General features: G+C 40.9%; 1 protein-coding gene across 1 annotated transcript in view; it reads right to left on the bottom strand.

The window, feature by feature from the left end:
* Positions 1 to 23,509, bottom strand: part of TOP1 (DNA topoisomerase I) — a 68,718-nt gene that overhangs the window by 11,208 nt on the left and 34,001 nt on the right. The window contains exons 4-11 of the mRNA XM_033003580.2: positions 15,650 to 15,776; positions 15,024 to 15,082; positions 12,180 to 12,275; positions 10,887 to 10,962; positions 9,818 to 9,915; positions 5,221 to 5,336; positions 1,772 to 1,893; positions 944 to 1,066 (exon numbers count right to left, since the gene is read on the bottom strand). Of these exons, the coding sequence (XP_032859471.2) occupies positions 944 to 1,066; positions 1,772 to 1,893; positions 5,221 to 5,336; positions 9,818 to 9,915; positions 10,887 to 10,962; positions 12,180 to 12,275; positions 15,024 to 15,082; positions 15,650 to 15,776 (817 nt within the window). The remainder of the gene's footprint in view (positions 1 to 943; positions 1,067 to 1,771; positions 1,894 to 5,220; positions 5,337 to 9,817; positions 9,916 to 10,886; positions 10,963 to 12,179; positions 12,276 to 15,023; positions 15,083 to 15,649; positions 15,777 to 23,509) is intronic.

Raw genomic sequence — 23,509 nt, 5'->3', positions numbered from 1 at the left:
TTCTGTGTTTGAACTCAGCATCGGAAAGTGGGCAGAGGAATGTCTCCAGTCTGCCGCATGTCAAGCCTGTGTCAGCAAATGGTATCATAAGCAGAACAGAGTCTCCTAAGTAAAAATGTGCTGAGATTTCACTGCATACTTCTGTGCTTGAACTCTAATTATACAGAAGGAAAAATAAAAACACTGCAGCTCAAAAGAAAACATCTGACCCATAGACAGCACTGGTGTGCCAGCCAAGAAACTAACAGGAAAAGCTGCTTCTGCTCCATTGTAATAGCTACCATGGGTGGGAACTGAGAAGGACTCACCCACACATTTATCAGCAGCAAGACATGGGCTTTCTATTTTGCTGGGACCCCTCTGACCCCAAAGGCCATGCTTCCAAGTTACCAAGCCCCTCACTCAAAGGACAATTACCATAGTGTTGGCAAAAGATCAACTGAGAACTTGGGGCAACTTTCCAACTTCCATTGCAGTAAGTCTCAGTCATCTGAAAGCTATTTAATTCTCTCCCCATAAGCCACTGTAGCCATGTTACTGGAAAATAAAGTTAGCTGTCGTTGCTCTATCCCTTCCACCATCCCCAATTTTGCCCTCCAAATCCAAGGAGCTTCTAAAATGAAAATCTATCCTTAACTGAGTATCCACTGCTCATTACTGGCCAGGGACCAAGGCTCCCATGGAAGTAGCACCTCCGATTCTCTTTACTTAAGCCGGATCAGAAGCCATAGTCCTATCAATATCATTTTAAGTCAGGATGAAACACAGTGCTTTGCCCTACCTGAGCTGCACAGTAAAGATTCCTACAGTTAATGTGAAAGCAATAATTTGAAAGCTAGTAAACACTGATTTATAAATGGCAAGGCAGGCAGAGGACTCATTACACAAAGATGTTTACAAGGCAGCTAAGAATCAAGAAGTCCCCTAGAATTCCCTCTGGTACCTGTTTCTCCTCCTTGGACATCTGTTTCCTAGCTTCCGACTGAGCTTTGAAATACTGGCTCATGTGGGTGAAGTCACACTTGCTGAGGCTGGTGATAGTGCTCTTCTCTTCAGAGGTCATTTCCTTGCAGAAAGAAAGTAGTGCTTTGAATTTTCATGCATAGTAGAGCTTACCCTACCCCAGGTAGCTTAAACAGGAACAATAGACAGGTTCTCACAATAAATCCCCAGGAATCCCCAAATTCTTGCACATGCTCACTCCAGCTAAGGTCAAAGAGAAAATGACAAGCAGCAGAGCGTATGGAGTGCTGGCCTTCCAGCCATCTGATCTCTGCGAGCACTGGGCAATGCTGTACCACCTTCCAAAGTGCTCTCATGCTGAAGAGTGGCTGGGAATGTTAAAGGATAGGGAGAAAAACCCAGTAACCCATCTAGGAAAACTCCATCAACTGTTCTAAAGGACTGATTTTACGGGCGATGACTGAGGTGAAGTTGTGAGCTTTAGGTCTTTGGGAGGGGTTTCCTTCTAATATAGAGCTGTGTCTTCAACAAGGCATGTAAGAAATCAGCTATACTCCGTCATGCTGTAACAGGCAAATTTGTTTGGGAGAAGTCTGGCTTTGTTGGTTTAGAAAGGTGCTTATGATACAGTCCTTCCTGGTTGAACTACAGGATAAAACGGAAACTGAAACCGCTATGATCTGAGGCACCTTCTAGTTACCTCAAGCTAACTTTCTTGTGCACGGAACAGCAGCCCCTTTTCACTGCCCAGTGCTGAGGAGACACTGGCCACGCCTGCAGTCACTGCAGCCCAGGACTACACGCATACCTTTCTCCAGTCTTTGAAAAAGTTTTTCCTGAAGATCTCCTTTGTAGTGTACTCATGATCAAGCATTTTTGCAAAGAATGTGGCAACTTCTTCTGCTTTGGTACTCAGCTTCATGACTTTACCTACAAAGAAAGGTTTTTCTTTTTAAAGAAAATGGTAAACAGCAATTGCAGGCAGAAAGAGGCCATGGCAAGTACCTTAAAGGACACTATTTTTATCACAGAGAAGTTTTTCTTAAAAATGTTATATAGTACAGCAAATTGGCTGAACAAAGGAAACAGAAGAACACAATTGCTTGATTTCCATCATAAACATTTTGAAAAAAGTTTCCTCTGGAATCTAAACATTAAAAAAAAAAGCAATAGCAATCTGATGCAAGACAGGTCTGAGACATGCAGGGCAGGAAGGGGAAAAGGCCTCCTGCAGGAAACCGTATGCTGAGACACCCCACTAGTGTGTACGCTCCTGGGGAGATACTGCTGTTTGAAGTGAAAGAGGCAAAGGATTTTATTAAATTTCTTATTCCAGCACTCAGACATATGTGAAATACAGTCTCTGTATTCATCTTCTACCCACAGAGGGACTCCACTTTGGAACACCCCTTCTAGCCTTTAGCTATTTCTAGTCAGGAAGAGCCCTTCCTATGGATATACCACAAATAGACTGTAAAGAGATGCCAAATACTTAACTAGCCTTCATTGCAGGGAAACACTTCAGGTTTCTGCTAGTCATTCCCTCTGTTGTGGGAATGCACTCCTGTGTTTCCAAATCAGGCTCAAAAGCTAGTCATTTTTAAGAAACATCAAGCTTTCAGTGAATGGAGGGGTCACATTTCAGCTTATCTGCAAGACTGTAGTACAAAGTGAAATTTCTGCAAGGGAAGACTTTAAAACACAAGGGAAAAGAGCCTGCTGCAACACTGATGCTGTGGATTTGACATCTAACATTCCTATCGAGTGTCTTTTTGGTTCAGATTGCACTCCTGATGACACATGAGGTGCCAGTGATCCCTGTGGAGGATTCTGCATGCAGGTCACATCTCCAGCTAGTTGCAAGAAATATTTAAAGTCCCAATGGGCTGGCAGACAGTCAACACCTGTAGATTTTTTTAACAACCATTTTACCACACCAAAGTGAATACAAGAAATACTACCGTTGATTCTATGCTCTTGGAAGAAAAGACAACACACTTCTGAAGCACTACATGTTTTAAAAAGTTGCATCATCTCCGAAATTGAAGCATGGGAGTCAGCTATAAAGCCTTAAGATCCATAAACCCTTGTAAAACAGGACTTAGCAAAAAGGCCTCCCAATGACCTGAGAATACTCCACAATTAAATTAAACCAACAGTAACTCTGCCAATTTTTAAGCTGCAACCTAAAATACAGCATTTGTTTGCTTATAACAGGAAATGGGGGAAGGGAGAGACAGCAAGGGAAGCGGTTTTTCCAGGCTGCAAGTCTAACTTGAAAGATGCTATCGAGTTAGTAACATTTTAAGGAGCTAAAATGACTGATATTTTCCCCCAGCAGTTGAAGGCTCAGTCACCTTTAGCTAATCTCTTTTGAATATATTTCATTGGACTCAATTGCCTCCTTTCTAGAAAGGTGTGAAAAGACTCTCAGTGACAGAGCTGGACATTTCAAGAAAAAAAGATTATTCCAGAGGCATGAACGTTAGTTACCCGTCTTAAAAGCTGAAAACAAGACAGCAAGCGGGGGACATAAGCAGAAGAGACCACACAGCCGTGACTGAAATGGAACTGCTACCACCTACACTCTTACCTTGCCCCAACTGCAGAAAAACATGCAAGTTCAAGCCACCTCTGTGGTATAAGCAGTAGCTTGTTAACCCACAGTCACTCAAGCATACAGTCAGGCCCTAAAAGATGGCTTTGGCATTTCAGGCTCCTTCACCGAGGCTGGTATTGTTGACACTAACAATAGCTCCAGCAGTCATTATGTTAGATGAAAACAGGCAGTCTCACTGCAGTGCAATCACTAGGCAAGGGACAGATTCCTCCAGTGAGAGCCTGCAGCCTGGCAGCTGGCTGGCCAGCCGTGGTGTGATTATTGGACTCCACAAATCATCCTAGGATAATCTTGAAATTAGACAATGCCTTGTGAGCACAGACAGAGGCTCACAGCAGCTGCTGTGTAAATCAGACATCTGATTTTTTTGCCTAGTTTCTCAAGGAAGGCTTATGTGATTGCTTTATTTGCCAGACCCTCCTGCCCGCCCCATAATTACTGAGCCTATTGATGAATTTCTGCCAGGACAGAGACAGAGGTCGCAAAAATCCCTGCGCTCCCTACAGGTTTTGTGAAATAGATGGCTAGATAGAAGAGGAGCTTACTGCTGCCTGCACTGAAGGGATAGCTACAGTGTAATTTTCCCCTCCTGTTCTCTAGACAGCAGGAGAGATGGTACATTCTTCAACAGAGAAAAAAAAAATCCCAACTTTGCATCAAGTTTTTATCAAACCTCAAGAAAAAAGCCTGGACATTCCTGACCACTGTTCTACTTGCTTGGGGATAGCCTTTAATAGGGTGCACTATGTTTATTTCACTACACTGTTGTGGAAAGTTAATGCCACCTATTTCTCAGTATTTAAAAACACTGTGTCATGTCACATGAAAACAGCACATTGCTCCTGGAAGAGTTCCATGCCCAGATGTCCATTTCACCCCAAATTACATTTTCATCCATTCAAATGCCTCCCACTTAATTCAATCCTGGGTTAATTTGATCCTTCATTTAACATGATCATAGGACTAAAAGGAAACACACAGGTCATCAAGTCTGCTCTCCAACAGGCATCACATCATATAATCCCTTCCACATGAGCCTCTAACAAACAGTCAGCCCAGCATATTAGAATCCCACATCAATTAGTTCTACCACACACAACGGTGAGTGGGACCATGACTTACACCAGAGGGCTGTGTCCTTGAGGCCAGAGTTATCCCATGCATCCCTACAAGATCCTAATCATCTGTATCAAAATTTAATGGTCTTTTATTCTGCACATGTCACCAAATGATCATGAATTTCATCACAGATGCTGGAAGCGGCAATTCCTAAGGTTGAAGAAAACAGAGCAAGCCTAAAGGTGACCAGTGATGAAGTAGCTACAATTATGTACTCTACTGGTTATACACTGCTACTCAGGCATAAGACACACTCATACTGCTAAGTAACCTGAGAGATTTTACCACCGCAACAGAGGAGAACAAGTTCATCTCTGTGTCAACTCGGTTTGCACAATTCAGCAGGCTGTTCCTGTACTTCCACAGATCTTTCCTTCACTTAGCTGCTGAAGGACTACTTTTAAGCTAATCACTAAAACAAAACCACCTCCTCATCTCTGCAGTCCCCAGAAGAATGCCACAATACCCTGAGAAAGTTTATTTCTCTTCCCAGCAAGTGGAAACACAGATTAACTCACCATCATAATAAAACTTGACATTTTCAGGCAGAGGTTCGTATGGTGGAGCAAATACAGGACCTTTGTGCTCTAGGAACTTCCATTTAATGCCTTCAGGGTAGCGCTCTTCTTCCCACCTTCAAGAGAGAAATATGAACCAATACAATTTTAAGCTCCTCATCTTATTTTATTACTATGTGGGTACAAGAGTATGCTAAAGAAAGTCAGCAATCAATCACTGCTTTGTCAAGCACTGTCACCAATTTTTTTCCCCCTCCTCCCTACCTTTTATTTTTTTCTGCTTTTTAAAAAACAGTATAGCCATGTCCATGAACAGACCACTTTGGGGCATGGGTTTTCTGATGACACCATAGCCCTCACCTCCCACTTGCTGCTCCTTTGTGAAACTCACACAGATGAAAAAGCTTAAAACTTAAGAAAATGAAGAATTCGGTCTTGTAAAGCAGCTAGGATCATGCCAAATTAGAGTCAGCTGTGATCTAACATCAGGTCCAGGATGACTGCTCAGCAAAGCCAAACAACTGTAGTCTATTATGCAGCTGCTTTCAGATGTGGACAAGTATGCCATTAAGGGCAGAGATAAAGAAACAGATGTTCATTTATGACCTCAACGAGAACAAACCTGCTTCGACAAGAAAGACTGAAACCTGCCCTGTCATTTTAAATTAATTCAAATTATTTGGGTAAGAGAAGCGTACTTGAAAAACACAGTAGCACAAGAAAATTGCAAGCTTGCCTTAAAGCACCTCTACAAAAATGTTTTACAATTGGTGCATTAGGTATCACAACACAGCAAGGTAGGCGCCACCAATCCCACATTCCAACTGAACAAACTCACAGGGTCAGCAACTCATCTACAGAGAAAAGGGGTCCCGCCAGGCCAGTATCCTCCCCCCAGTTTCCAGTACCCTGCCACTGATTCCACACTCCTCCCCTCCTCTCTACACTTCTTTCATCATTACCAGAACATTACTGCTACATGCTGCTGGCGTAGGATCCCCTGCTGAGAAAGGCTATTTTACCTTAGTGATTAATCAACTGGAAGACCATTAACCTGTCACAGCACTCATTCTTTGAACTGCCCAGACAACTTTGTTGAGCAGTCATGACAATAAATAAAAGTTTCAGCTTTCCTCTAGTGTCAGCCCTATGAGTCCCATTCTGGCTACAAGAGCAGTTGAGAAAAGACATGCATGTACTGTGCACATCTCAGGAACTGTGATGCACAAATACAGATCACTTCATCCCTAATGAGGTATCAGCATCACTGCACAGAAGATAAGCGCTGTATAAAGAAAAAGACAATCCTGTACATGAAAAATTTAGAGACAACAGTAATTGTATGGAACACAGAACTTCCCTATAGTCAGAAAGGCACCGTCTTTGACCATATCACTAGACTAAACTTTTTCTTAAGAGTAGCACAGTTAAATTTTTAACAGCAAAGTGCACAGTATCAGCTACCAGTACAAAACTTGCATGTCAGATTTCAGTCCATATCTAGGAAGAAGAGTTGAGTAAACTATGCTGATATAAGAAACTAATATTGACATTTACAGTCTAGACCCCAAATATTTATACTCCTAATCATTGTTTTTTTAAATTAATTAGAAACTATAAATCTAAATATTTTGTCAACCATAGGCCTAGGTTCTTCTACCCAGAAGCTCCTTCCAGCAAAATAAATCCAAACCACTTGCCTCTCTTCCCAGCCAGGAAAAGGTTATCCTCTCTGACAATGAGTATTCTTATTCCAGTCAGAACTATAGGGGTCATTCACAGTAGCTTCTACTTTACAGGACAGGTTTGCTATTCTTGGTTTTCAGCAGTGGCTTTTTAAGATTTATTATTCTTGTATTTACTTGATGACAAATCCTGTTCCTCTACCCATTCCTGTTCTTTTATAAAGGACGCATGTAAAAGGAGTACTAGAAAAGCAGTAGTTTAAATACATAGCTGAAGCACATAGTGCCTTTTGGGAGGGCTACAAGGAAACATGGGATCCATGGGGTAGTTTCTAAGCCCAAAGCTAGCAGAAAGTTTGCCACAAGATCATACACCATTCCCAATCCCACCTTCACCTTCCTAAACCTTGTACATAAGCATTAAGACAAAAGGTAAAGGTGAGCCTCCTGCGGTTAGCCAATTTTTCATCCTCATTTGGTTTTCAACAAAAAAAGCATTACAGTAACAGTAGCTCCTGGTCCTAAAGCAATGTTCTACAAATTATTATTCTGTGCTAGCAAGGAGAATGCTGCCTATAAAGCTGCCTTACTGATTTCAGCAGAAACTGTGCTAATCAGTCATACAAGTTCCTTGATTAAATCCCATAACAAACCTGCCTAAGAATGCCAGGGTGGCTCAGGAAGGTAGAGTTGGGGAGGGTTTTTCAAGTGGAATGAAAATAGAGAGGATTTACTACAAAAAAACAAAACAAAACAAAAAAATCCCAAACAGAATATACCTCAGGGATATGTTATTTCAAGGAAATGAACTTGCTATAACACAAGGTGGGAGAAGTGCTCATAAGGTATGCTTCTGGATCACGTATTATTCACACACTGACAGGGTGTGAAAATGACCTCTAAAAGAGCTCCACATGGTGATGAACGAGGCCAATGCCTTGGGAATGTCTAGCATTAAGTATTCACATAAGTGAGGATGAAAATGCTCAAGGCAGCAAGTACTTGAGGAAGCAGCCAAAAAAAGGTATCAGACGTTCAGAGAATTGACTCAGATGGAACATAAAATGCCCTTAAGAGATACAACTGAAGTGCAGATGAAACCCTGTCCAGTAAAGACACACTATACAAAGCTGCAGATGGACGACAGGAACATCAGCAGAAGGATGCAGTTACCTACTGCCAAATTTCACAAAACATGCTTTCAAAGACAGTTTTCCTCAGCAGTAAGCACAAATCGCAGAGCTTAACACAGCTACCCAGGACTGTGCTGCCAAGGCAGGTGAGGGGAGAACAGAACAGCTTTCCAACGAAGGCTCACTGTTGAAGGATATGGACTACAATACAAGGGAGCTGTGATAACAGAGTATTAAGTTAGACAGAACCAGCAAGAGCAGCTGAAACAAAGCCAAAAAGACAACAGATTGTTAAAGCTTAAAGAGACCTTCTGTAACCTCCTATTGCTTCACGTCCCTGTAGTTTGTTAATGTCAAAGCACATTAAAAATATGCTGTCAAAGTGATTTAGGAAAAAAAGTGGCCTAAAAAAAAAAAAAAAAAAAAAAAACTATCAGGGTAGTTTTGGAGAGGGGCCTGAAAGCTAAATTCCTAAGACAGTATACAAATATGAAAAAAAAAACGTGCAAGTGCTGCTGTTCTGAGGAAGCTGTGACAATCAAAGAGAAATATGCAAAGACTACAAACACTACAAAAGAATTTTTCCTTTTAAAGGTGAATCAGTAAGTGACAATAAAGGGGTAAAATACTGAACCTGAAAGGATTGAAGAAGACTGCAAAGGCATTCCCCAACACTACAGATCTATTAAGAATAGCCAAGTGATCTGAGAAAACACTCACAGAAACATCATCCCCAAAAGGTCATAAAAACACATTACAGGAGGTAATGAGTGCAGAAAACACATATGCTCTTGAAAACCACATACACATTAAACTGAGGGAAGTACTAAGGCCCAAACTTCAAAACACACAAGTAATAGCTCCTCAAATCCAGCAATAACAATAGCTTAAATTACTATGGATAGTTAAAAAAAATCCAGCAGGTTTTTTACACAGAGCACTACTGATGCAGAGCAGGCCCGTCTTCCAAATGAACCACAAAGTTCAGATTTATTTGAAGTTTCTAAAAAAACTGAAGAGAGAGTGAAAGCATAACTTCAGTTGCTTAGAAATGTTATTTGAGGATCCTCGGCAAGACAGAAAATACTTTCTATTCAAAACTTATTTTCAAAATTAATTTTCCAAACAGTCCAAGCTTAACCGGTCACTTGACAAACTTTCATTTTTGTGCCAGAGGCAGAAGCAGTTTTTAGAGGTACACAGTTGACATCCAGCTAGAATAAAAAGGTAAACACTCTCTCATGTTGTATTCTCTGTATAACACTGATAAGATCTACTAGAATACTAGTTAATACATCTGCACATATGTATATATTTCTGCTGATACCCCAAGCCCACAAGTTTTCATATTGCTCTGAAGAGTGTTGCAAGGAGCAGGCTCTGGGCACAAGAACACTGGTATCTGATCATTATGGGTAGCCTCTACAATCTATAGGAAAAAAAAAAACAACAAACAAACAAAAAAAAAAACAACAAAAAAAAAACAAGCCCAAACAAACAAACAAACCAACCCAAGCCAACCCAAACCACCACCCAAAACCCACAAAAAACATTTATTGTTTTAGGTATACCAAAAAAGGTATTTTATTTCTACTTCAGAGGATGAACACAGTGAATGAGATATTTATTTAGAGCTTACCAGAACATAAGCCAATTATTCAGAACAAATCCTCATGAATCAATGAAATAGAAAGCCAGATGTGCTTATGCAGTCAGCATGGGAGGTACCAGGGAAAGTCCAGGTGCAGAGGGTAGCCTACATCATTGATATATAGTTACCATTTCCATTTTTGCTCCTCTTCCTTTTTCGGCTTCTTTCTCTTGTCCGCTTCAGGGACTTTTTTATCTTTGCTCTTAGCTTTCTTTGCTTTGCTGTCCTACAAAATGAGTAAGAATCTGTTAGAACAAGCTACTGTATTTTCCTCCCTCCCCGAAAAGATGTTTTAAAACTAAAAGTCTGTCTCTTGGGGTATGTAAGTTTGACCACAAACAACTGAATTCCTGTGGCCTCACTACATAAATGTGCTCTTAGATCATTCTAAGTGAAAGTCGGCTGATGGACCCACTTATGTTTTAAGCCAAATTCTTTTACTTTACACCTGGGACATACTAAGTGCACACACAGCCTGCTATTCTGCCTCACCTGGTAAGTGGCAGGTCTTGGCTATAGTAACGTGATTGCTTAGTTATAGAAACACTCTCCTTTGCCTGCACTAGAGGATCTAGTCTGGCAAATGCTACAGAGCACACGAATACCATTGAGGTGGCTTCTGGGAATGTACTGATATGTGCTTACTATAGAGACACTTTCAGTGAAGGGAAGAATTAACCACGTTGACAGAAGGTGCTTGCAACATGTGCCTCACAAGGGTATCTTTGCTAGATGTGGAGCATAGTTCATTAGTCCCAAATTATGGATAACCCCTCTTTGCCAAGTCCCTCTCCAAAGAAATTTCCACCCTAGGCTCCATCCAAAAGCTTTAAGCGTCTTTCTAGCAGCTAATCTTGGTTTCATCTCCTCTGCTTCTGAACTGTGCTACATCAGCTGTGCAATTACCAGATGTTAGTAAGGCTCCTCTATCCTCCGCAAGCTACTTAACAGAAGGACTGTGAATTGCCTGGAATGGAGACATCTCCTCCATCCGTTTTAAGAGTAGGAGAGAAAATTTTCATGCCTCTTAATATATTATGGCTCAGGTAAGTTAGCCTGCACCATAGATGGGGATCTACCACATGCAGCTTTGCCCCAGACTGGCCCCTGCCTCCTTACTGTTGAATCAGACTCCCCCCCGCTCTACATAACACCAACTTGTCAGCCTTGCTCTTCTAAACTCATCTTTCACATTACCTCTTCCTCCTCTTGTTTCCTTTTCTTTGCTTTCTTGATGTCTTCTGTTTTGATTTTCTTGGGTTTGTACTCAGCACTGTAAGAACAAAAAGACTAGCTGATGAAAATAATCAATTTTTCACTAGAAAAAATAAGAAGTCATACACATGCACAAGTTCACAGTATTTCTGGCATGTTTAGTTTCTAAAGAATATAATTTTACGCCCCAATGTCTGAAGACTGAATAACCCCTATGCAGCAAAACAGCTCCTACAAGTTTCAGACTGCTGAAGCAAAAGTCCTCCTTCATGAAGAATCAATTCAAAAGCACTAGTAGTCACCCAGTGATTACATGGGATGGGATAAATGGGCCAAAGCTTAGTGGCATGTTCTACCCCCCACAACTCCTTTTCCAGTTGTCAGTTTGGGATCTGCCCACAGGGCTTACTTTTTGTATCTCTCACTAGTTCAAACAATAGCAAAATTGACTACTGGCAAATTCTTAATCTTTCCATTGCAGACATGAGAGAGGAGGTCACAAAACCTTAACAGAAGGCAGCAAATGATTACACAAAAGAAAAGATGTCACACCCATCTCTCTTGGAAACTGAGCAATACCATGTAAGAACAGAATGCCACTATGCTTAAACCCTTCCAACTCTTTAACTCCAGACTGCTAATAAGGTCACACTATCCAAAGAGCTGGATGCACACAGATGGTGATAGATCAGTGTGATGTAACGGGGCTCTTATTTTCCTGGGTAGGCTACTATATCAGGCAAAGCATGTGTACTTTCCTTCTGATTTAGAGACAAAAATCCTCAGCATAACCCACAATACATTTAGACTCTAGGCAAATCATGCTAAGCAGTGCAGGCAAACCTCCTCTCCACCCTCAAACAGGCTGACAATGCATTTTCTTCCTCTTGTGCAGTCATTTCCTCACCCAGCAGAAACCACTGCAGCCACTTAGCTAGCATGAATACCTCACTTGCTCAGATTTATGTTTTACAATCTTTATTGGTGTCTTTTCTCTACCTTCCTTCTGGGTTTTTCCTTTTTTATTTACTAGCTCTGCAACATTTCACAGCACCATCTGCTGAAGCAGGTAATGGTGTTTTGCCTTGGAAAGCACAAATACTATCCTTGCCCTGCTCAGAGAACTTATAACAGCATAAAGAGTCTGGTCTCAGACCTTCAGTCACCCATCTGAACAAGTTTGTACTGATGACCTGAAATCCCACCTGCTCCCTCAGTGCTATCTTTTTAAAACTAAGGGCAAGCATCCGAGTCACCAGCACCCACGCCACTTACTCATCATCTTCTCGAGGTCTCTTCAGGGGTTTAGAGTCCTCTTTAGGAGATGCATAAAACCCGTCATCATCTGGTTCATCTTTAATACGTGGTGGACTAGAAAAAGAAGCAAAGAAAGGTGGTTCTAACTTCAAAGAAGAAGTTTCTTGGAAACCAGCAACAACTCAGTTTTAAGAAATAATCATCTGCAAGACAGGCATGTCTTCCAGTCGTGCAACATGTTGTCATCTTAAGGCCCCAAAGACCTGAGGTGTGTCATTCTCTGAATATCCAAAGACACCATATAAGGAGAGTCATTCAGTGTCTATGTATTTGCCATTTCTCAAGCAACAATTTCAACTGCTTATATTTCACTGTGTTTCTTTCAAGTCTTGAGTAAAAACAACTGCAGCTTCCAATATACTTGAAACAAAACTGAAAATGCATGCATGTGTGCAGTGGAAGAGAGGACATTATTTAGTTTCAACTCAATATCCTTATTAAGCCTGATAAGAGAGAAAAAGATTATCAACTAAACAAAGATTTGAAAGCTATTCCCCTGAATCTTTTTCCAACTCAATATTGAGGCATGTGGAAACCAGAAAAGCAAACAAAGATTTGGCAAAGTTAAACTGTTCAGTCTGTTTTCACTGTCCAAACTGTGAGAAGCAGTCCTGTCCCTTTCAACAAACCACAAAAGTTAAGGCAGGCTCAGTGTTTTCAGCCACAATGTCCCAAGACATAATAATAAAAAAAAGAGTGCAAGAGAGACTATTCCTTTAAACAAACTCATTATTCCTAGATTTCACAGAGGCATTTCACTTCATAAAGAAAAAGATGTCTCAGAGTCAAAAATTACATTTTGAAGCACTTAGCGCTGCTCCATTCAGGCAGAAAAATAACAGTGCCATCCTGGGCTTTCCTATTCATATTCAATCAGCAATTTCTATATCAAATTGACTCAGTTTCCAAGTCAACATGCGGATTTTGCAATTGGACAGAGCCCCCCCGCCCCCCCAAAAGCAGCATTCTGCTTTGTAGATCACAGTCTGGAAGAGACATTCTGGAGTCTTATTTTAGCTGGTAATGTGTCCACGAAGCAGAACAAGGCAGTTTGCTCTTTCACAGCTGTAAAGCCACTGCAGTGCTAGCAGATGCAACTCAGGGGAAACAGATATATGCTGCTGTAAGAAGCCATTTCTGCGGCACCCCTTATGGTTAACTAAGACACAAGTCTGCAACACATAGACAACTGCAAAACATCTATGGAAAAGGAGGTATTTGTCCCATTTAATTTATTCTCTCTTCCAGGCAGAAATTTACAACTACTGTTTATGAAGGTGCTAGTAATTTTATCCAGTCTATTTTAACACTGAAATATTTTGCAACATTTTGTAATAATGGGAAATAAAGTGTGATTATATTAAAAGCAAGGAGCTGTATGACCAAGCTGAACCTTGACTTGCATTGTTCCCAAGACTGTAACATTGCTCATCATACCAAGTCTTAAGGAAGAAAATCAAAACCATGTGAGTGAGGATATTTTTCTCTGGTGAACTTGTAAAAGAAGATTTCAGCAGGAAAAAAATAAAATAATTACTTTACTCTTAGCCAGCTTTTGGCCCTGAAGAATGCATAATTGTGAATGGCTCTTCCATGATTTCTTCAAACAAACAAAAAAAAATGCTCTTCGACCTAAAGAGGACCCAGTTACCTTGATATGAGAATACCCAACGTCCCTGGTTAGATTAGTACACGCATGCAATTCTGATGAATAGTATAGGCTAGAAAGAGTTATTATTAACTGTCTCCTACACCATGAAACACCTACATGTCATTGCTTTCTATTTCCAGAGCATTCCCAGAAGGGCCTGGAGAGGGCGCCTCTTCCCTGTGCCAAGCATAACTACTTAGTTTGCATTTTTAAATAAGAGTAAGGAAATTAAACAGATGTACTCATGTCAAGAGGGCACATTCAAAGTATGCAAAGAATAACTAACAGGCAAGGACTAGACAGGTGTCTTCTCCCAAGTCCTCTCTGTGTACAGAACATGGTGAGACTGGAAGGATTTAAAAATTTTTTTTAAAGTGGATTAATAAAACTGGACACATGACTGAAAGCTTTTCTTAACTAACAGATACAAACACAAGCATCCAGCATACCACAGACCTCCAATAAGTCAATGGACTGGATTTAACACCTCAAAAATAACCAATGGCTGGATTTAAACAAGTCACGAGATCTTGGTCAGTCAACTATTAAGAAAAAGTACTCTCGTATCAAATGCTCACTTCAGGTTTTTAATAAGACTACTTAATGATGACTGATACAACACCTAAGTCCAGGAGGCTGTATTATTAGCAGAAATTTAGTAGAGTAGGACACCTAGGCATTTTCTGAAGGTACTTCTGATTTTACACAAGCACCCTCCTTACTTGTCACTCCTCTGCACACGCTTTAGGCTGTAGTCACTTACAGCAGAGACACTCAGAGGCAATCTGGACTGTCTTTACAAGGCCCAGCCTCCAGAAGCAGTCTGCAGGGTTCAAGTACCAATTTTACAACAGAGGTTCTTGCGACTCCAGCCACCAATGTTTCCACAGTTCAATCTGTCCTTGGGAGAATTCAACTATTTAATACTCAGACAGACCCAGCATGTGCAGGCAGATACCAGATATTCAACAGCTCCCATCTCCAGTTACTAGGTAAGTAGATCAATTACCAATTCCCTTAATTGAGAAGAATATATCGTCTGAAGGGGTCAAAACCATTCCAATTTTTTTCCAAGACTAAGTGAGAGGACTCAAACACTGAGCGCCTAAGAAAAGTCAAACATTTTCCACATCATAGACCTGATTTCTTACCTGGAAAAACCATTTTCCTTTTCCTTCTTTATTTTTATATCACCAGAAGATGATTTCATCTGAAAAACATAAAAAGTAGGAGCTGATTAGCACCGCCCAGAGCACCTTATGCCTTTCCAACATGCAACACAGGCAGGATATTTAACTTGTGGAAAGAACCAAAGGGCACTGTGACTGTGTATCTTCATCCCCTGTAGCCCTTAGTGACCCCTACATGACACAGGATAAATGCAACATTTTCTGTAAGTCTTAGTCAATTCTGTATTTTCTGACCCTCTGATTTCTTCAACATAATGGAGTTAAGTGTACAGTTTGTCCTTGCACAGAACAAACATGACCTAACAAATTTTTCTCCCTTGTCTAAGCTTGGCAAAGTAAAGGGAAAAAATGTGGAGACAGTGGACACAGCTCCACTGTGGAACTATTTCCATTCACAATACCTGCAGATAAAGCCCTTAAAAGTTATTATCTAGCACTCCACAAACCAAGTCTCTGGGTTAGCGCTGGGATAATTCTCTCCAGGTAGATAAAAACCTGTAAGTATGTGTAACATCTAACCCAACTTTGTACCATTCAGTAGTATAAACCAGAACCATCCTCTTGTCTCCCTTATAAGAGACACCTACCTTCTCTTCCTTTCTCTTCTCCTTGTCTTTATCTTTGTGTTTGTCTTTGTGTTTCTCTGAGCTGCCATCTTTGTGTTTGGTTTTCTCCTTGTCTTTGTGTTTCTTTTCCGAGGAATCTTTGTGCTCACTGCAAGACAAAACAGTGTGTTTGCAGAGGGGAACACAAGGAGATTTCACTAAAACAGGCAACTTCCATTGGTAAAGAGTCACAGATTTTGATGATTACAAACCCTACAAAATAAGGGATCACCTTAACAGGAAGATCCACCACACAATCTCCTGTCACATGTCATCCATTCTCCTTGAGAGGAAGAGGAACAGGAGGGGAACATACCACAAAACCACAGCCACCAAGCGCTCCACTTCAGGAAAACCCCCATCAGCCTGGATTGCCGAGGAAATCCACAGCTGCTACACTTAAAGCTCAATACTTTAGGTTGAATTCCCACTGTCTCTGCTTTTCTTCTTTTTCCTAGTCCACGTAAAAGGTCACTGGAATAGAGCTGCCAGTCCCATCAATGCCCATGTCAGCTTTTGCTCAGACAACAGTTTGTCATTGTAGCAGCTCTCATCTCTGGAACTTAAAGAGAAAACCGCTGATCTCTATTATTCCCGAACAGATGGGAAAACCAGAGCAAACAGGATATGTGATGTCCTTGTGTTTATGCAAAGTCAAACAGAAAAGGCAGGAATAATTCTGCAGTCCTCAGTCAGAGCTGTTTCATCAACTGTGCCTCACCACTGTGGTCAGCCCAGCTCTGCTCAGCTGAGATGACCGTGCCATGCAGGATGGGAACTCGCCAAAGGTGTTTCCCAGCAAGAATCTGATCTGCTACTACTCGGAGTCTGGTGCTATGGGCAACAGTTTAAATACCCAGAATTCCTCAGTCAGAAGAAAGTTAAAGATGCTCCCAAGGAGAAGAAAATCAACCTTTTAAAATTCCGTTTCTACCCCCTTCTGATTTCTGAGACATTTGGATAAATTTGAATCACATTTTCAAGTTTTTTGTATCAACCAGAAAGACACATGGCTGCTTTCAAATGAAAATTAGTTTTGTCATGGAATGACTTGACCCTTGGAGCCAGAAAGAGAGGAAACACTCTCAGGAGACTCATGATAGAAACTGCAAAAACTGGCCATGAGGACAAGCAGCACTGTTGTAAAAGCCAAACAGCAAGCCTGTCAATTCAACAGGCCTTCAATACACATTTATAAGGTTGTGTGGAATCCCGGAGGTCGCCCTGGGCTTAAGCAAGCCAAAGACACAGTGGAAATCAGGTTCTCCTCTACTGGGCACAGCTAGGCACCAGGCAAGCCACCTTCCTCAAGCTGGCAGTTCATGTGCCTCCTTCCTTAGCACTTGATTCCCATCACTCTGGGACGTACTCTGCTTCTCCTCAGGACTATGCAATGCAATGCAATGCTTTACTAAAAATAGGTAGCTTCCTTATTTCCGTTATTTCAACACGCGAATGCAAGCCCAAACCAATCTGGGGGAACATAGCCCTAAAAAATAGCAGGCCTGGAACACCAATTAAGAGGATGATTTTCAAAAATGATATAGACTCAAGTCTTCTTTCTATCATAAAAAAAGACTGCAAAAGTGTTGGATGTATGATGGCTACAGAAAGTAAGCAGCACATTAACCAGCTCCCATAAAGCTTGCGTGTTATTAAGAAGGCAGCCACAGTCACAAATATGCCAACCCACACCCAGCTGTAGAACTGCAGAGTAAAGTCCAATGGGGAGAGTCTTCAGAGCCTCACATAACACTAGCACGAATGGACCTGAACCCGCAGAAGGTCTAAATTATTTGAGCTCAGAGTAGCACACACTCCAATAAATACACACTGGCCTTCCAAGCCCAAGCAGCTAAAGCATGAAAATCCATGTCTGAAGGAAAACAGTATATTCATGAACCGTGTGGCATTAAAAGAGATCAGTAGGAAGATAAACTAGTTTCCTTTTAACTCTCTAGCAACCTCTTTATACTACATGTAAAACTGTAAAGGAGTATCTAAACATTAAAAGGCAACTGGCACTCTAGAAATTCTTGTAGATAGACACACAGCACCACATGTTGCCTGTGAGTGAAGATTTAACAACTGCAGACTATTCTTACACAGCAGATCGTGTTATGTACACTGCGTGATTGGGACATGCAAGTACGTACAGAGAACATCCTGACACTGGATCTCGGAAAGCCACGAGATGCCTGCTACTCTTGCCCAGATTTGACATCCCAGTTCCTGTACCCTGTTTATTCACCAGTATTTCAGACTAAAGACACCTATTTTCCTTTGCTCCAACTAGATTAATTGACTGTCTGAAAGTACACACCCCACACATGTTATTAATCGGTTTTAAACTCAGGAAGGTCTGCAAAGTCTGACTTGGTATCTTGTACTGTTATTTGTACGCTGGGTACCTCATTTACCAAAGATTTAAGTTTTAAAATTACAAAGGCATATCATCATACAGGGAAAAACATAACAAACAAACATGCAAGTCTTAGACCCATCTTGTTCCCTGCAAGTCTGCTTGCTTCTATTTTCTGATTCTCTCTTGTTCTTATCTGGTATTTAAATCCTACCTGAGATAACATGTTTTACTCAGACAACAATTTGCATCTGCAAAGCATGGTACACACTGCAATCGATGGAGTTAGTTCTCTAAGGTAAAGTTCATGGCAGTGTCTGTTGCTTGGGAGTTTGGAATAGGAAAAAAAAAAAAAAATTTAAAAGCACCATACTCATTCTCATTAGCAGCCAAAATCATTAGCTTTCAGTATGTGACTGGTAGAGCCCTGAGATGTACACAAAACATGACTAAAAGCAAATTAATAGATGACAACCTACATCTGCAAAGCTAATACTGAATAAGGCAGAAAATCCCATTGGCCTAGGGAAGCAGTGACAATTTATGTGTTGAACGCTTACAGACTACAGCTGGAATAAAAAAAGTGCTTAAAAACTCCAATTGCTTAAACAAAAGCTCAGATGACATCCCTCTTGAAAGAGAGTATGTCCACCACTGAAAGGCTGTTATACAATCTAGTCTAAAGCTAAGAATTTTCAGCACCGGAGTCAGAATCAAGAAGTCTGGATTCCTGACTCAGTAGTTGTTTCTTCAATTTTTATTTTTTAATCATATGACTATCCTTCGCCTTTGCTCTGCACAGAGCAACGTGGGCTCAGATAACCCAAGGAAACTCTTGTCTCCAGTTTCACTCTGCAGCTTCATTTTCAAAACAACAGTATTGGTGGCTAGACCCTGAGGTCCTGCTTGCTGATGCTCCTGGTACGTGACTAGAAGAAATTCCCCAGATAAAAATCTGATTTCATGTGCTACTTGCTCCAATGTAAAAAAAAGAGAATAAATTTCTTTCCCTCATTTGTAAGTAGACTGCTTGTCAGCCCTATATGTTTCTAGACACCAGACCACAGGTCTGACTTCCAATAACTCTGCCCAAAATTTCCTGACGTGTTCAACGATGAAGGCATGTGGCCCTCTTCCCTAAGAGGGCCCCAAATCTGCATCTCCCAGAAAAGCTCATTTAGAAACATGCTGATGACAAAGACCTCAAGCAACAATCCTGAGAAGAGCACATTTTTTTTTTTCCTCCAAAAGCAAAGCAAGTTGCTCTTATACTAACTTCAGTCAGCACACTGAGCTGCTTTGGTCTTTCATTTGGCTAAGATACTTATGTGATCCTCCAGGGGAACACAATTTAACTACAACAGTAATCTCAAAAGAAAAGAGAAGGCAACAGGATGCCATCCTTACTCTGAAGAAGGAGTTTCAGCCTTCTATCAGAAAGCTATTTCCAGACAACCCCAAAGGGACTGGGAACAATTTAAAGATCAGAAGTCTCTCTTCCTGGCCAATTCAAAACTGAAAAAAAAAAATCACTTTAATTCTTTAAAGAAACCAAACACAACCAATGAAAAAGGTCTCAAGACCTCATGCACCCAGATAATTTTATTCTGAAATCCTTTCTCAGGGCACTCTGGATCCTTCACTACCTTTCCTGCACAGACCACTCTGCCAACAAGCCAGCTTGAAGCCACTGAAGTAAGACAGCAAAATCCCCTCTAAGGTAGAGGGAAGCTTCAGTGCAAGTTAGCCTGAAAAGAGGACAATTGGATCATAAAACAGTTGCTCACAATCTGTTTTAGAAACACCCAGCTTTGCCAGCAAAATAAGATCTTCCTTTTCACTCAGTCCCTTAGAGTTGAACTACTGCAATGGCACTCAAGAGTTTTACACCTGCACTGTTTTGGGTTTGGGTTGTTTGTTTTTGTGGTTTGATTTTGGTGTGGTTTTTTTTTTTTTTTTTGCTTTGTTTGTTTTTTTAAAAAGGTAACAAAGTACAGTAGGACACCATACTAATACATGTAGAACCAAGGATTACATCATCTAGAGATATCATGGTACTGGCTTAGTTCAGACAAAGGCCAGACGAGTAGAAATGCATCTCCTGAAGCACTACAACCTTTTTGCTAGCTTGCTTACTGTCTTTCATTTAGAGTCCAAGTGCGAACAAGGCCTTGGAGAGCTCTGGCTTGAAGCAGTAAATGCAACAGAAGCAGCCATCTCTTGAGAGCATGGCTGTTATTTCCCAGGGAGGATGCCTGCAGGAGGACAGGAGGGAGGAGCGGGAGCGGAAGGGAGAACAGGCACCTGGCAGCAGCTGCTCAGGCTACAATCACATGGGAAAATCACAAGTGGAAAGTGTTTCCAAAGAATGGCAGATGTGCAGATCACAGCTTCCTTCTTCAAACTACAACAGCTTTGCAGTAATTTAACACCGCATTCTTCAGGTGCCATTTATGTATGTTAATAATCCCTTCCCAGGCCCTTTCCATTCCAGCTTCAAAATCACAAGCTGGGAAGGATGCTTTATCTAGAGTGTCTCTTATTTCCTCTCTCTCATATTCTCAGTTGTAATTAGGTCGTGACTGGGAATCTGCTACTAGCAAGAACCAGAGCCTGCTGCAAGCAGAGCTTTGCTTGCCTACTCAGAAGCTGCTACAATGCAACTGAAGCGTAAAATAACAGGGAGCTGTGATTTTAGTGAAATGTGAAAACACAATAGGGACAGAGCATAGGTTACGCAGCCCATGTCTTGTCTGACGTAATACAATAGTAATGGAAAACTGTGATCAGCTTCAGATTAATGCATACCAAGGAATGGCTGACTGTGCAGGGAGCATTTCAGAAGCAGAAGGCACACCAGTGAAGGACAAGTTTTCACCTGGCTTGCAGTATTTTATGTTCACTGTTAGAGGGTTATCATATGGTAATACAGGGAATGAACACGTGAGCCCCAATGGTTCTGCAGGGATTTCAGCAATACAATTAAAAAAAAAAAAAAAAAAAAAATCACCCAAAAAACACAAAAAAAACCCAAACCAAAACCCTGAAACCGCTTTTCCCAGAGTTGAAAGGAGTCTTTTCACCAGTTTTCACAGATAATAGATCAAGCCTTTAGCAAGAGGCACGAGATAAAAAGCTAGACTAATCAACAGCTGACAAAAATACTAAAAAGTAGAACAATATTCACACATTGAGACTAGGATCAGGCTTAGCAGGCATTTTCTAGGGATGTGCAAGAATTAGGTATACTACTAAATGAGAAGCAAAAATTTTTACTACTGGAAGGCAGTGTCACATTAGAAAACTGATCAAGGTGAACTGTGCACTCAAACAGGGAATAAAAACAAAACCACCTATGCTAAAGAACAGGGGCTGCTGAAATTTTTTTATAATTGCTTTTTCCCCTACGTCAGATATCCCTGCCTCTTCCTGACCCCAATGCACACAAATTCTTAGCAGTCTGGGATCACATAATAAACCAGAGGTGTGCAAGAAGTCTGAACTGAAATTTATCTTCATTCACAACTAGCAAACACCTAGAATCTGTGTTTTTCCTAGCAAAACTATAAAACTTAGAAATTGCCAGTGTAGATCAGGTCTATAAACCCTTTATGTGTTCCACACTTCTGTTCATTTCAAGCTGTGATCACAAGAGATTTAGTAAATGAAGTAAATATGCAATCTGACAGAAGATTTTTCTTCCTGTAGCTCAGATGCTTGTCACACTGACAATACAGATCAGTGCTGCAAGAGCAGCGTCTTTACTCCCATTCCCTGTCACAGCCATTTCTGCACTCTTCAGTCTGCTGGCAGCCCACACTCCATGCAAAAAGCCCAAGACACCTGGCAGAAAGCCACGTGTTACTGCGATCACTTCTAAACCAACCTCTAACAAGTCCTGGCTTCAAAGGACCCATTATTTCATTATTTTACAGGGTCTACTTGTTTGAAATGCTTGTCTCCCACAGATCAGAAACCTGCCATATCAGATTTATTTCATTTTATTTTTTTAACCGCTGACATTTATATTTAATGGGTATATATTAGATTTTCATTTGGGGATCAGGAAGTACAGGGCTGAGAAAAGGAGCAGAAGAAAACACTTTTCTTGATAGAGATTGCTTGATAGCAATGTGGATTTATTCTTTGATATGGATTTTTCTTAAGTGGGCTTTGCATTTTCTTTCCTTGAGGGGTGACGGAGAAGATCTGAGGCACACAAATGTTCTCTCCCAGTTTACTACAGCTGTAAATGAGTGGTTAAGATACAGGAGTGTCATCTTGTGAGTGGGAGAGGAGGAAAGCAAGAAGCAAAATTAAGAAGTTCCACATACCACTCCACACACTTCTGCCATATGAAATCAAAATTATCTATTTTAGGTGTTTCTGAGACTTATCTTGGCAGTTTAGATCCTTCAAAGTCTGGATACAGGAAACACTTATTCTCCTGCATTGGAGTTGTTCTGTCTTCCTGATGCAGGTTTTATTTTAAAAGCCTTTTTTAAGTACAGGACAGGAAATGAAATTGTCAAATTATTAGAGACAGACATAAAAATGACCTGCTTCAAACACAACCAGACAATGCTCTTAACTGTGTACAATGTCCGATGCAGTGCTGTACTTCTCAGAATGCAATGAGGGGACCCTTCACACACGCCATGTAAGATGCTATAGAAGTACAAGCCCAAGTTTCACTGACAACAATGGCTTGAATTTCTACTAAAGCACCGTTCAACCTCCGAGAATTATCAAGATACAGCATGTCTTTTGCAGTGACACAGCAGCTTTTCTGAAATACAGAATGGATTTTCTGAAGATTTACATGCAATTCCATTAATCTAAGACAATATTTTCTAAAGGATTAATTTTCAATTTTAGCACAGGTGACAGGCTTTTAGTAAGTGCTTTAAAAATTCCCCATACAGGAAAAAAACATTGGAAAATCCCACATTCTTGTTACCTTGGAAATTTTTTGTTTCATTTCTAATGGAGTAATGGCTATTTTTCACGTGTTTTTCATTGGAAAAAGAGAAATGTCAGTACAGACAGGCAGGTTTTTTTCCTTCAAAATTCTTCTGTGAAGAAATATCCTGTCAAAATGGCTGTCAATTCTCAGCAGGGCAGAGGTTCTCAGAGGTCTGCTGCGGTCCCCCACAGATGGATTCAGCTGACGTTTTTGCTGCAGTCGGGAAGTGCTGGACAGTCACAGTGGAGGGACAGTAATGTGGTGGCACTGCTGCAGGGCTGGGTTTTGGGAAGGGCACTTTGTCACCTTTCTTTATAGAAACAAGACCTTTGACCCAGTAAAGGCTTTACAATAAGTTGTAGTGAGATGGTGAGCAACCATGAAAATCTCTTGTACCACATATCTGCTTACCTCACTGCAAAGGGCTTTAAAGAGCTGTTGAACTTAGAGGGTTTTTTTTTGTGTGTTTTTTTTTTTTTTTTTTTAAACTAAAACCAAAGACAAGCATTGATAA

Source organism: Tyto alba, unplaced genomic scaffold (genome assembly GCF_018691265.1).
Source record: "Tyto alba isolate M040663 unplaced genomic scaffold, T.alba_DEE_v4.0 Super-Scaffold_33, whole genome shotgun sequence".
Lineage (NCBI taxonomy): Eukaryota > Metazoa > Chordata > Aves > Strigiformes > Tytonidae > Tyto > Tyto alba.
The sequence above is the reverse complement of the archived record's forward strand: the minus strand, read 5'-3'. Positions and strand labels throughout refer to the sequence as shown.